Here is a 14,626-nt window from a genome sequence, read left to right on the forward strand (position 1 = left end):
AGAAAGAGGAGCGAGCGAAGAGCAGGGATGTGCCAAAACTAGAATAGAACTTAACAGTAAGTATATATATTTGTACTTGTTACAGAATTTCACCGAGTATCACAAGAGTTCTCTCCGCCACGACCTACGACTCGCTCTCACTGACTCCGACTCTGTCACTCACTCCGACTGACTCTTACTCCGGAGCAGCGAGCATGCCTCCGGAGATATCTTTTTGCGCCACCTACTTTAGTGTTGCACACCGCCTCTTATGCGACTCGCACGCCACTCCAGTGCTACCAATCTTATTTTAGGGTCGCTTATTCATGGTTACTTAAATCTAGGTCTTACAGTATCGTCAAAATATAGTGACCCTCGAGAGTGCAGAGATTGAATTACCTTATAATTTCTGACACATATTCCTTTAACCTATACTGCTCAACACAGAGCACTCACCCCTCTTCTTCGCCCAGCGTGGGTACGCAATGGCGGATAAACCATGTGACTCAAGTGACCAATCAAAATTGTGTTCGTCATTGGCGAATCTTTGATTATATATCTTTAATGTCCAGTGGCCAACTAGTATATGGTTTAAGGCATAGAGATATATAATATAGAGTCAACCTTCTGTGAGCGGAGCTGTCCGCATCTTCTATGGGATAGAATGATATGTAGTAAGATGTTGTCTTCGTCACTCAGCTAGTCTGGTGGGAGATTCAAGGTGGAAGCACATAAAATTACAGGAGCCATAAGGCAGAATGCAGAAGCCATAGCGCATGCGCTATAGTATTACATTTTGCCATGGACAGATAAAGTAATACCATAGCGCATGCGCTATGGCGTCTGCATTCTGCGGTAATTATTCAGTTTAGGCACTGGTATTCAAATATCGATGTAGTTGTGCTTATTCGATACAATTTTGCTTAAAACGAACGAATCTGGCAAAAAAAAGCGTCGCTCTGCCCCGGAAAGCGAAATAATAATCGCTAAAGTTGACTAATATTCAGCCATGGAACTATCTAACTTTATAGACATAGACAGGCGTAGACATGGAAAAGAGAAAGTGGAAGACAGGAAAGTCTTTGATTATAACAATTCGTACCACATAACGTTTTTTCTATACAGTTCGGAAATCTTCGTTTATAGAGAATTGTATTATACTAGCTTAAAATTTTAGCTAAAAACATTGGGTAACAAACAAAATTGTATAGTGATTTTTAAAAAGTTACTAAAGCTTCTCAAGCTAAATAATAAACGTTTTGTTATATTTATCATGTAAGTATACGTTTTACACATATATATATTTATTTATTTACACCTTACTCACAATATTCATAATTACAATAGATTAAGTGTGACAATGGCAATTAAGACTCAGATAACACAGAATATTTATCATAAATATTTAACAAATTTATTTTCAAAAAATATTTTTTAATGTTTATATAATTATTTTTTTATAAACGATACAAATTTAGAAATAATACAAAAATTATTATCAACAATATATAGAATATATTTTTTTAATGTACTGAAAAATATTATTTATGGATGAACTTGAAATATTTTTTACATTCTTTGATAATAATGTATAAACATTTATTTTAAATATTTTCATAAATATTTATATGTTTTAATATAACTAATAAATATTTATTAGTTATATTTTATTTTATAAATTTAATGAAATACATATATCATAATTTTTTTATACCTGGCAAACTTGGACATAAAAATATGTACTAAATACTTATCATAAATATTTTTTCTTCTTATCAATATTTTATAAATATTTTATAAATATTTTGTGCTATCTGAGGATTTATCAGAAACAAAATAGAAAATTAGCATAAGTATTCTAATTTACTATTTTTCTCTAAACGTTCTTTCTCTAAATTAATAAATATTAAATAATAATCAACTGAAAAGGATTAAGCAATTAAAATAATCCTTTATTCGCCAGTGATTGTAAAAAAACACAATGTAATTATTACATTTGACCTGAATGTGTACCACATAATTTCTATGTATCCAAGCACTTGAGAAGGATCGAAACCAACGGTCGAAACGTTATATGTTATTTAATTAAATCAATTTGAGGCCAGCCAGGTCAAACGTAATAATTACATTGTGTGAAAAGCATTAATCTGAAAAAGTAAAAAAAAAATATTAATACTTTCAGAAAGAGAGAGAAAGAGTGAGAGGGGAGGGAGATGGATGCAATAATGAGAATATTATTAAGAGAAGAATTAGAAGAAGAAGAAAAAGAGAACTTACGATTAGAACGTATATTTTTAAGAGATAGAAACAATCCTTTTGATTTACCAAATTCAGAATTTAAACGCTTATTTCGATTATCCAAAGAATTAATGCAACAGTTAATAGAAGAATTGACACCACACATGGATGAAGGGCAAAGAGATACAAAAATTTCAATTCCGTTGCGAGTTTTTTCAATAGTACATTTTTTTGCTACTGGTCATTATCAACGAAGCGTAGGAAGTCATTTTAATATTGCAATTGCTCAACAAACGATGAGTAAATATCTTCCAGAAATATGTAATGCCATAGAAGCTATTGCACCACGATGGATTCAGTTTCCAATTAATGAAGAAAGAAAACAACATATAAAAGAGGAATTTATGCGTAAATTTGAATTTCCTGGAATTATTGGAATAATTGATGGCACACAAGTGCGCATTAGTGAGCCAGAAGAAGATGAACATATTTATTTCAATAGAAAAGGGTATCATGCTAAAAATGTGCAGATAATTTGCGATTCAGATCTTAATATCATTAACGTTAATGCAAATTTTGGTGGAGCAGCACACGATTCATTTATTTGGAATTCCTCAGCGATTAGAACTGTTTTAGAAGAAAATTATCGATTAGGTGACAGAAGAAGCTGGTTAATTGGAGATAGTGGATATCCGCTGGAACCATGGTTAATGACTCCAATACGTAATGCAAGACAAGATACACCTGAACGAAGATTTAATGACCATTTAATTATAGCACGCAATTGTATTGAACGATGTATAGGTATACATTTTTACTTTTATAATTAAACATAGACAATAAATTCTGTAATTATACATAGACAATAAATATATACACATACAGCGTGCGCACATACACATATACACACACGTATGTATAATATCACTGACGAGTACTACTAATAGTATTTCGTCGGTGATAATATATATATATATATATAATATATATATATATATGTATATACAAATATATTGATATTATAATAATATTATACATTTTAGGGGTACTTAAAACGCGTTTTAGATGCCTTTTGAATAAAGATCGCGTTTTAAAATATCATCCACAAAAAGCTGGAATGATTATTAATGCTTGCTGTGTTCTACATAATATGTGTATGAAAGCTAATATGCCTTTGGATGATGAACTAGAAATGGATGATGACAATAATGGATATATAGTAATGCCAATAGATCATAACATACCAAATATTGAAAATGTTTTAAATGCAGGTCGCAATCAACGTGCAAATATAATTAATCGATACTTTCGATAATGGAAATTGTACGATAATAATAAAAAAAAATTATTTTTTAATATTCAATAAAATTATTTTATTTCGAATCATATAACAATATATAATGACATATAATATATATAATAAATAATACAAAAATAAAGAACGCAATACGATTACAGGTAAAAACTTAATGTCACACTTATGTTGCACTAAACATAATATTTTCAGCTTTTATTGAACAACGGAAAATCTCGTATTAAACAACACAGCAGTTTTGTACTTTCTACATAGATTATTAAACTACATAATACTGATTATAAATATTCTGTTTATAATATTTATAATATTGCATATATTAAAATATTACAGTAACATTGCACTTAAACTTAATAATTTTTTGCCTTATTTAATTTAACAATGTATACAAAAATGCTTTTGCAGAAAAAATATCGTAATACTGCAATTTTATATTCAGGGATAATATTAAAGGTGATCGCATTTACATTCTAATGTATGCTATAGAGTTTTTAAAATTAACTGTGCATTTCGAAATACGCTGATAATATTAACTGTGAAATAGTTGTTCAAATTATTTTTAATAATTTCTACAGCAAGACAATTTTACAATTAATATTATAATCCAACTATGTCGTTAGCGTACATTTTATTAATAGTGAGTAATGAAAAATTAAAATTTATACTTTTGTATCTCTTTGGCTCTATGTATTAACTATTGCATTAATTCTTTGGAAGCGAAATAAATCTTTAAATTATAAATTCGGTAGATTAAATGGATTGTTTTCATCTCTTAAAAATATACGTTTTAATCTTTTTTTTTTCTTATAATTTTAACATTGTCATTATTGCATTCATCTCTCTTTCTTTTTCTCTACAAATATTATTAATTCTTTTTTCACTTATATACTAAAAATTTGTAATATGTATCGTATAAAGGTGCCATTTCATAGGCGTCAGTTGACGCGCGTCAAGACGATTTGTGACGTCATGATAGTTTCTACGTCGACGTTGAAGAAGTTCGAATTTTCTAACTTCTATAGCGTCAAACCAGCGTCCAATCGTCGCACGCGATAGACAACGCAAGTTACAAAACTGACGCGTGAAAACGTTTACGCGTTAGAATTGGTCAGAATATTAGCGTCAACTGACGCCCATAAAAAGGCACCCTTTAAGGTTGGCATATATAATAAGGCACCGTTAAAGGTATCCTTTCACGCTGACGCTTGACGCTCATTTTTAGCGTCAAAAGACACCATGTGACTAAAAATGACGAATGGGTATCTTTATTTTTAATCACGTGATGTCTTTTCACGCTAAAAATGAGCGTCAAGCGTCAGCGTGAAAAAGCACTTTAAAGATCAACGACATGTAACTTTAATCACAATGCAATAACTTTTAATATATACTTTCAATATAACTATATATATATATATAAAACAAATAAAATTATGAAATTATTCTGTCATATTGTAATTGTCATCAAGAAACTCAACAGATTCAAATTCGTTATCTGTTTTTTCATTTGTAATATAATAATTAACCAATTGATTGATATTAGATGCAATCTGTTCTAAGTGATAAGAAGCATTTTGAATATTTAGATTAATATTATTTAATATATCTGTTTGTTCTCGATGCATTGTGGTCAAAGTCACATATCGTTGGCTTTTATCAGATGACGTAATTATTCTTTTCTTATTTTGTAATGAAAAATTCTCCTTGTCTTCATTTACTGTTCGTTTGTTTGACGTTGATACAGAAGGTTTTTCTTTATCTCCATTTGCTGTTCCTTTCTTTAATAGCACTAATGGTGGAGGTTCTATTATTCCTGAAGATTTGGATGCTGTTGATAGCACTGTTTGTATCTATCATATAGATCATTTATTAGATATTTACCATAGGTCATTAAATTAACTTTTTAAGTACTTGTAAGTAATCAGTAATTACTAACCGGACTACTAACAGTCTTCGCTTCTTGAAATATCTTCTTGTTTTTATTTTCAACAATATTATATTGTGTCATTTCTTTTGTCGACGTTGAAGTCGATGCTGACTGTGTCATTTCTTTCGTCCCAGATTGCCATGCTATCGACTGCAAATTACATAAAAACACTTTCTATTTATATAATTTATTACACACTTTGTTACATTTTATTATCATTTTATTATCATTAATATTTCTCACCTCGGGTATAATCATTTCAGTGTTTGTACGAATAAAAGGTTGTACAGATGTGGATGATATTACTTTACTCGGAGTTGATGTTATAATTTTATTATTTGTAGATCGTTCTGTTGTGACTATAGTAAACAATAGATAATAAATGTGTAATAAACTATATGATAAAATTATAATATAAAACTACTAATACTATTTTAATACTGTTAATACTACTTTTACCTTTATTATTAATAGTTGTATTGGAGTCAACTATTCCTAATTCTTTGTTTAAATCTCCAGTTACAGCTTTCCACCCTAAGATGGCCATTAATTTTTCTTCCGTTTGGGTGAGTGGTATTGTTTTCATAGATCCACCACCTGTTGCAGTCATTTCCTGCCTTTGACGTCTTGCTTTTGCTTTTACTTTGGATTTCCAGCGTCCAATAGCCTGTAGCATAAAACTAAATTTTATTACAAATAATATTCAGATAATCTTATGTATAATATATACCTCTTTCCATTTCTGTATAGAACGTTGTCCATGTCCTAAACTGTTGAGGATTCCAATCATTTCTTCCCACAATTCTTTTATTTTAATATTATCTCCATCAAATCCTCCAAATTTGGATTTTAATAACATGGGATAATTTATAATTACGTCCCAATGTTCAGAAGTTGTTTTAAAATCTCTTTCAAACTCTTCGGTTGCTTTTAAAAAATAATTAAAATTTAATAACTATAGCGTATATATAATTTAAGTTTTGTATAAAATAATCCTGTAGAAAAAAATTATGCAACAATTACTACACAAAAATTGCATATTTTTGTACATAAATTTTTGCAGTTTTTACAGATTTTTGTACTGAAAGTTTTTACAGATTTTGTACAGAAAATTCTGCCAAATATTCTGCAGAAAAATTCTGAAGGCAAAAACTTTGTACAAAACTGCAGAAATTCCTCACAAAAATACGCAATTTTTTGTACAGTAATTTTTGCATAATTTTTTCCTACAAGGTAATAATATAATAATACATTATATTAATTGTTTTCTAACAATTTACAAACATAAAACATTGAAAAAATTTTATTTCTATAAAATAAACGACCAATAACATACACACACACACCTACACGCACGCACGCACCCACGCATGCACACACGCACATATATACATATAAATAATATAAAATAATACTTACCCATTATTTCTTTTAAAGTTATCCTTGTTACAGTTAGTGAAACGGTCAGGGCAGGGTATACCATTAGGTTAGAAAATAGATAAAGAAAGAGCTGTGAAAGTCTTTCTATTTTTACCACTTCGGGCGACAATCGGAACAGTCCGATGATGCACGATTTTGCTTAAGTAGTTACTTTCTGTATATAGACAGGAAATTTCTTTCTATTTCTCTGGTTACTTTTTTACATAGTACGGGTGCAGGTTATGAAACCTGTCATACCGACACGATGTAATGACTTGAGCACGCGCAGCGATCATATTCTCACGCTTTTAGTCACAAGCGCATGCTCTGTTTCAAGTCATGGTAAAAATGCGCGAATTTCAAATGTCTATATACATATTTTTACAAGCACAATCTTTTGTGTGGAAAGTCGCAAACCCATGTGGTGCAGAGAATGCTTTACGCACACACACACACACGGGGGGGTGCAAGGGGGGCCTTCGGCCCCCCCTCCCGCACCCACCCCGTCCAAGTCGCTAACCCATGTGGACTTTACTTTGCTTGCAATGTACATAGGCAACCCATGTATATTGCAAGCAAAGTATAAGGCCACATGGGTTAGCGACTTGGACGGGGTGGGTGCGGGAGGGGGGCCGAAGGCCCCCCCTTGCACCCCCTCGTGTGTGTGTGTGTGTGTGTGTGCGCGTAAAGCATTCTCTGCACCACATGGGTTTGCGACTTTCCACACAAAAGATTAGCAAGATCCTTACGCAAGGATTGTCAATGATGGTTGATTATTACTAGATCATATGCTAATCTTTACAGTATTTATTATTTTTAGTATATGTAGACTCATTTATTATTAGTTACTATTAGAATACAAGGAAGTCGTTAAAAGTACATATACATTTTAAATTCGCGCCTTTATTTCATGCACATATGACCACCAAGCATGCGTATATGGCCGCGAAGCATGTACATATTACTGTAGAGCATGCGCACATGGCCGCGGAGAGTGCTCTTGTCGCTACATTTCGTCGATATGACAGATTTCTTAACCTGAATATTCGACAAATTTTACGATTATTATTTCGCTTTCCGGGGCAGAGCGACGCTTTTTTTTGCCAGATTCGTTCGTTTTAAGCAAAACTGTATCGAATAAGCACAACTACATCGATATTTGAATACCAGTGCCTAAACTGAATAATTACCCATTCTGCCTTATGGCTCCTGTAATTTTATGTGCTTCCACCTTCAGAAGCGCGCATGGTGGAAGAATGTAAGGTGTGTTCGTTCTTGAGACGAATTTGGGATAGTTCTGCGCAGGGTACCAGGTACGGCCATATTTCAACGTCACAGGCATGGCTGCGCCCATGCCGCCCATGGTCGGACGTTGCACGTCACACATGTCGCACGTCGTGTAATTAATAAAATCGCGTATGTTACGTATGCTGCCGCATCTCCAGGACAGTTAGGCCGAAGGCAGAGAACAAAAACGTCGTAAGTCGTAGATGTCGTAGTATACTATTCTAGACTCTAGAGTAGTAGTATATTACGACTTACGTTTTTCTCTGCCTTACCCTACGACTACGACTACGACACCTACGTCTCGTTCTCTGCCTTTGGCCTTAATATTTCTTAAATCTCGTCAGCATTGTGCCATATGTTTTTCTCTGGCTGAAGTAAAAGTTTAATCTCTATTCCATTATCTTAAATTTCAAGTTATTCTTATTCACGTGAGGTTGCATTATGAAGTGGAAACAAAAAAAGATGAGAAAAATTACAAATAAAAAAAATAATGCAGACCTTGAAATGTAATTTGTTTAAAAAAATAATTTTTTTATAATGATGTAGGATCAAAAGAGGTCAAAAGGTTGATTCTCACGCCCACGAACGCGGCCGGTCTCTTCTTCCAACGAACGATTTACCGCTCTCTCGTACCACACACCATTCGCCGCCATACATCCCCACGACTTGCTCTCCTCGCGCAGCGCCCTCCCACGACACGCATCCCGATCTCAACGCCGCGTCTCGCACTCTGGACCGCTTTCATGAAAAATCCCACGCGCGAAAATCAAACGTCAAATCTTCATGCTACTACACTCGGCCATTCTGCAATTCCGTATCGCCCTCGATACGGTCAGCTTCTTCAAGGTCCAAGTCCTCTGATTCTGGTTCGTCCTCGGTTCCAAGGAAGTCCTCCTCACCACTCGACCAGGGCTTCATGTAATCGGCCGCCGAACTCGTTCGGTTGGGTCCCTCATGCGTACCAATCTTCTCCACCAGATATCGGTTGTTTCGCAACACAGATACGATTTTGTACGGTCCCAAGAATTTAGGACAAAGCTTACGACCACCTCCTAGTTGGGTCCTTTTGACTGCAACAATGTCTCCGTTTTTATACTGTTGAGCTTCTTTCCGCTTTCGATTATACGTCTTTCGATTTTCTTCTTGAATTTTGAGCAAACACGACCTCGCATCCTTCCGCAGTTGACTTCGCTGGTTCTCGAAATCTTCAAGGATTTCCTTCTCTATCAAACTGCGTAGATTGATGTCATCCTTCAGCCTCATGCGTGCACCAATCATAACCTCGAAGGGGGTCCTGCCAACACTTCGATTGAACGAGGAGTTTAGATGCTGCTGCACTACGTCGACATGTTTATGCCATTCCATTGGGTTGGAAAGCGACATCTTAGACAGGATGGGGATAATGCACCGGTTGATTCTTTCCACCTGTCCGTTTCCTCTAGGCACTCCAGTAGTAATCAGGACATGCTCAATTCCTTCTTCGTCACAATAGTCTCCAAAAGTCTTAGAGGTAAAGGCTGAACCTCTGTCTGAGATCAGTCTCCTGGGATTTCCAAAAACAATGGCTTGCTTCCTCAGCCGATTCACCACTTCGTCTGCGGTCGTGGACTTTGTTGGGTAGAGCCAGACAAATTTCGTGAAGGCGTCCACCACAGCAAAAATATGATTGTAGCACTTCTTTGTTGACGGCATAGGACCTAAATGGTCCACATGATAGGTGTCTAACGGTCGTCCTCCTTTATCAATGGGATTCAATAAACCCTCCGCTGGTCCTTTCTTCTTCTCGACCAATAAGCATTTTATACAGTTATTAATCAGCGCCTGGATCTTCTCTCTCATACGGGGAAACCAAAATTCTTGCCGAAGAAGATATTCGGTCTTTTTCCATCCGAAGTGTCCTCTCTCGTGTGCCAACCTGATCACTTCATGCTGCATTGATCTCGGGACAACGAGTTGATCCAATCCTTCTTCTAGATGGTACAGTATTTCGCCTCCTGCTAACTTAAACATCTTGTTTTCTCCTTGACGTGCGGCTTCTCTGATCTTTTGTAACTCAACATCTTCTTCTTGAGCCTTTCGAATTCTTGCAACCAACGAATCTTGATGTCCTTGAACGCATAGCGTGCTCACTGGGTTGCGACTTAAGGCGTCGACGTGACGCATTGCTGTTCCCGACCTATGCTCAATAGTGTATTGGAATTGTTCCATCAGCAGTATCCAATGGGATACTCGTAAACAAGAGTCTTTCTTCTTAACCGTTGAGGCAAATGCCTTGCAGTCCGTGACAATCTTGAAGGGAATTCCTAGCAGGTAGACCCGAAATTTCTTCAACGCTTTGATTACTGCTAACACCTCCAATTCAAAGCTAGTGTACTTTTCTTCTGCTGGAGACGTCTTCCAACTAGCGTAATATATAGGGTGAAAAAGACCGTCGTTCGGATCCCTTTGTAATAACACAGCTCCTAGTCCTTGCATGCATGCATCCGTATGCAGTTCGGTTTCTGCTCCTACTTGATACAAGCGTAACACCGGCTTCTCAATCAGCGCCATCTTGAGTTGCTCAAAAGCTGCTTCTTGTTCTGGTCCAAAAACAAACTTTGTGTCCTTCTTCAATAGCTTAGTTAATGGACGTGCAATCACCGCAAAATCGGCGATAAACTTCCGAAAGTAGCCCGTAAGGCCCAGAAAACTCTGAATCTGCTTCACCGTAGTGGGCTGGGGACACTTGGCCACCGCCAAAGTCTTTTTGTCGGATGGGCGATATCGCCCGCCTTCTATGACGTATCCTAGGTAATCCACAGACGTGACTAAAAACTGGCACTTCTTCCAATTGAATATCAAGCCGTATTCTCCAGCGACTTGTAAGACTCTTCTTAGCTTCCGCAGATTTTCCTCTTTGGTTTTGGCCGCCACAATTAAATCGTCCAAGTAAGATAAAACAGTGCCATCAGCGGTCAGGTCTCTAAATATTGCTCGGATGTGCCTCTGAAAAACAGCTGGCGAATTACAGAGTCCGAAAGGAACTTTAAGGAACTCATACTGACCGTCTGGTACTATAAATGAGGTGTATTTGATACTATCGTCGTCTACCGCCACGTGGAAGAATCCATCTCTCAAGTCAAGTGTGCTGAACACCACCGCATCCTGCAGCCTATCCAGCTGGTCCTCGATCAAAGGCAAGGGATTCCGATCCTTGATTATCTTCTTATTCAACGACCGGTAATCAACACAGAGTCTCCATTCTTGATTTCCTTTTTCCACCAGCACCACCGGGCTAGCGTAATCGGATGAACTTGGTCGAACCACTCCAGCTTTTATCCAGGATTGAATTATATCGTTCACAATGCGAGAATGCTCGGCTGACAATCTTCGTGCACGTTGATACACCGGAAGGTGGTCCGTCAACATGATTCGCATCTTAACTCCACTATCCTTTTTTTGTTCAGGTTGATAACCTGCAATCAACTCTTCTAATTCGGTCTTTATATTCTTGTCCGCGACATGGGTCACCTCTACTTCCGTCTCATCATCTGGTTCATCAAGCACGTTGACACTCAGTACTTCCCTCCAACCAGAATCTGTTTCGCTTCTATTTTCTTCAGGGTCAATCTCCGTTAAGGTAGCACGCCTGTGTTTCAATCTTACTTCAGCATGATCTGACAGTTCGCCTCCTATCAACAAATCATGTGCAATGAAATGGTCAGGAATAACATCAAAAGAGAATGTAAATTTCAGCTTGTCTATAATGATGTCAGCCTCAAACCGCCCCAACGTCTTGCTCGCCGAAACGCCAACACCGTCAAACGTGACTATCTCTCGTGTCAATTGTGGAGCACCCAACGTTACGTACAAGCTGGCACGAACCAAATGTAGATCGCTTCCTGGATCTATCACCGCTGTCACCTGTTTACCCAGTATCGAAACTTCCTTGTATGTCTTCTTATCTCCTGACGTCACTGCGTCCACTCGTGCTCTGGTGGTCACCGCCGCCTCGCTGCCATCAGCCGCCTTTGTGCACTTGGGAGCCACGTGCCCGAATTGTCCGCACTTGAAGCACTTTGGCCCTTTCTCCTTATCGGGGCAATCACTACCTATGTGCTTCTTACTTCCGCAATTAAAACATCTCTTCTGCTTGTCATTGTCCGCCGATTGTCCAGTCTGAGATGTCTTCTTCGTCTTGTCCGGCAGCAGCCGGTTCTTCGTCGCCAACTTATTCTTGGTATTACTCTTTTGGACTTCATATTGCGCCAACTTCTTTCTCAGTTCTCCAATCGTCGTGGCTGAATACAAAATAGATTTGTTCGCTTCCTCATCTTGGATGCCATCTATAATATATTGAATTTTAGCTTCCAACTCAATACTACCGTGGCTAGCTATTTCTAATACGCGATAGACGTACGCTTGATACGATTCGTCATTCCTTTTCTTAACTGTACTTAATTTTGTATGTACCTGTTTGCTGTTCACCGTCTGTGAAAATTCGCTTACCAGAGACTTTCTCAATTTCGCCCAAGTTTTAGATGAACACTCGAAATTTGCAAACAGTTTGGCTGATCCACGCAACAATCTTTTAGCGTATATCACCTTCTGTGCTTCCGTCCATTGGCACAATTCAGCCGTTTCTTCTAAGTTAATCAGCCAGCGATGAATGTTCTCACTTCCGTCTCCGCTGAATGTTTCGAGAGCATCCTCGACGTCCTTGAACGATAGAGTCGTTTGCCTGATCGGGCGCGTCTCCTGTCGACTCATCTTTCGAGTTGTGTCAACAACACGTCTCACGTTTCTTCTGGTACCTGTTTTCGCAGCTTGCTCTTCTTCTTCGCCTTCATCTTCATCGTCGTCATCTCCGTCGTCGTTGCCTTCGTCTTCTGATTCGTCCGTTTCTTCTATGGCGGCCTTTAGCCTCTCACGCAATGTTGCTTTATTGCCTATCGTCTTTAATCCCAATGCGCGCAAGCGCACTCTCAGTTCGGCTATCGGTAACGAATCGACATCTTCCGCCTGTAATTCTTCCTCTTCCTCACCGTCGGTAAGTACGCCTTTTGAGTTGCCAGCCAAAGCTTGACGCAATCTTTCCGCCAATCTAACCTTACTGCCTTCCGTCGACAATTTCAGCTCTCCTAACCTATGCCTCAATTCTTCCGCCGATAGCGCGTTCACGTCTACTGCGCTCGTCGTTGCGCCGTCTCCACCGGAAGTCGCCATCTTTTTGCTCACCGCTGCGTCGCCTTTGCCGGAAGTCGCCATCTTCTTGCTCGCCGCTGCGTCGTCTTTGTCGGAAGTCGCCATCTTCTTGCTCGCCGCTGCGTCGTCTTTGTCGGAATCCGCCATCTTTTCCCGTTGCGTTTTTCGCGGGAACACCTCGCACGCACTCAGCACGCAAACCGATCCCGCACTACTCGCGATGCCCTCGTGGCCGCCTGCCTGTTACGATTCGCACCACCGATTTCTCGACAGAACGAGATCACGCCTTCGTCACGTAACGTTTCTGTGGCCGTCTACCCGTTACGCACACCGTCGGTCTTTCTACGCACACGCGGTACACCGAACAGAATCGCCCCCTTGGCCTGATGATCCCGGACGAGCCCCCAGATATTTGTAGGATCAAAAGAGGTCAAAAGGTTGATTCTCACGCCCACGAACGCGGCCGGTCTCTTCTTCCAACGAACGATTTACCGCTCTCTCGTACCACACACCATTCGCCGCCATACATCCCCACGACTTGCTCTCCTCGCGCAGCGCCCTCCCACGACACGCATCCCGATCTCAACGCCGCGTCTCGCACTCTGGACCGCTTTCATGAAAAATCCCACGCGCGAAAATTAAACGTCAAATCTTCATGCTACTACAATGATAAACTATAAAATACATAGAAATATATATAAGAATATTTTTACAAAGATTTTGTATAACTTGTATAGTTCCTTTATATTATGTTTGAATATTTATTCCTATGAATTTTGTATAATTTTTACTTCTTTATGAAATAAAATACTTTTAACTTTTTATTTTTATGTTTATTTTATTTCTAAATCTAAATATTTGAAATTTAATTCAAATATTTAGATTTGTTTATATTTTGTTTGTTGTAAAATGTATTTCTACTTTTTTTCTACTATTTTTAATTCTACTATTACAATGTATTTCTACTTAATTAAATTAAAATTAAAAATGTATTAAATGTTACTACAAAAAGTCGTAAATAAAATTAGATAATTTTATTTTTAAAAAATTACTTTTATTAGTTTATGATTATTTTTCATAATTTACATGTATATTTTAATCTACTTTTTATTATTAAATATCAAGATTGAGTATAAATTAAAAAATTTTGAACTAAATATAGTTAATAGTTTATAGAATTAATTTTATTACATTAAAATTGTATGAACAAAAAACCAACTTTATCAAAAGTTATGTAAAATTAGAAAGTCATTTTAAAACGCATTATTTATATTAAATTA

The 14,626-nt window shown here is 37.1% G+C and overlaps 2 protein-coding genes across 6 annotated transcripts; one reads left to right on the forward strand and one right to left on the reverse strand.

The window, feature by feature from the left end:
- Nucleotides 1-808: 808 nt before the first annotated feature.
- LOC118645295 (putative nuclease HARBI1) lies at nt 809-3,580 on the forward strand. Its single transcript, XM_036286095.1, has 3 exons — nt 809-1,254; nt 2,162-3,021; nt 3,261-3,580. The coding sequence occupies exons 2-3, from the start codon at nt 2,193-2,195 to the stop codon at nt 3,530-3,532; spliced, it is 1,101 nt and encodes a 366-aa protein (XP_036141988.1). The 5' UTR covers nt 809-1,254; nt 2,162-2,192; the 3' UTR covers nt 3,533-3,580.
- A 119-nt stretch (nt 3,581-3,699) lies between these two features.
- LOC118645282 lies at nt 3,700-7,134 on the reverse strand. Of its 5 annotated transcripts, none has more exons than XM_036286086.1 (7): nt 6,876-7,132; nt 6,187-6,383; nt 5,916-6,123; nt 5,700-5,815; nt 5,466-5,630; nt 5,196-5,379; nt 3,700-4,743 (listed from the first exon to the last, which is right to left on the reverse strand). In XM_036286086.1, the coding sequence occupies exons 1-7, from the start codon at nt 6,937-6,939 to the stop codon at nt 4,712-4,714; spliced, it is 966 nt and encodes a 321-aa protein (XP_036141979.1). In that variant the 5' UTR covers nt 6,940-7,132; the 3' UTR covers nt 3,700-4,711. The 5 variants fall into 5 exon arrangements, with proteins under 5 accessions (XP_036141979.1, XP_036141984.1, XP_036141985.1 ...); XM_036286091.1 differs by having other exon boundaries at nt 3,700-4,736; nt 6,876-7,131; XM_036286092.1 differs by lacking the exon at nt 3,700-4,743 and having other exon boundaries at nt 4,933-5,379; nt 5,916-6,136; nt 6,876-7,134.
- Nucleotides 7,135-14,626: the final 7,492 nt, after the last annotated feature.

This window comes from Monomorium pharaonis, chromosome 1, assembly GCF_013373865.1.
Source record: "Monomorium pharaonis isolate MP-MQ-018 chromosome 1, ASM1337386v2, whole genome shotgun sequence".
Taxonomy (NCBI): Eukaryota; Metazoa; Arthropoda; class Insecta; order Hymenoptera; family Formicidae; genus Monomorium; species Monomorium pharaonis.

Coding starts and splice junctions, on each gene's coding strand:
- LOC118645282 (XM_036286079.1), bottom strand. CDS start 6,939: ATGGTATACCCTGCCCTGACCGTTTCACTAACTGTAACAAGGATAACT. Junction 6,384..6,875: donor AACTTTAAAAGAAATAATGG/GTAAGTATTATT, acceptor ATTTTTTAAAAG/CAACCGAAGAGTTTGAAAGA. Junction 6,124..6,186: donor CTATACAGAAATGGAAAGAG/GTATATATTATA, acceptor TTTATGCTACAG/GCTATTGGACGCTGGAAATC.
- LOC118645295 (XM_036286095.1), top strand. CDS start 2,193: ATGGATGCAATAATGAGAATATTATTAAGAGAAGAATTAGAAGAAGAA. Junction 3,022..3,260: donor TTGTATTGAACGATGTATAG/GTATACATTTTT, acceptor TATACATTTTAG/GGGTACTTAAAACGCGTTTT.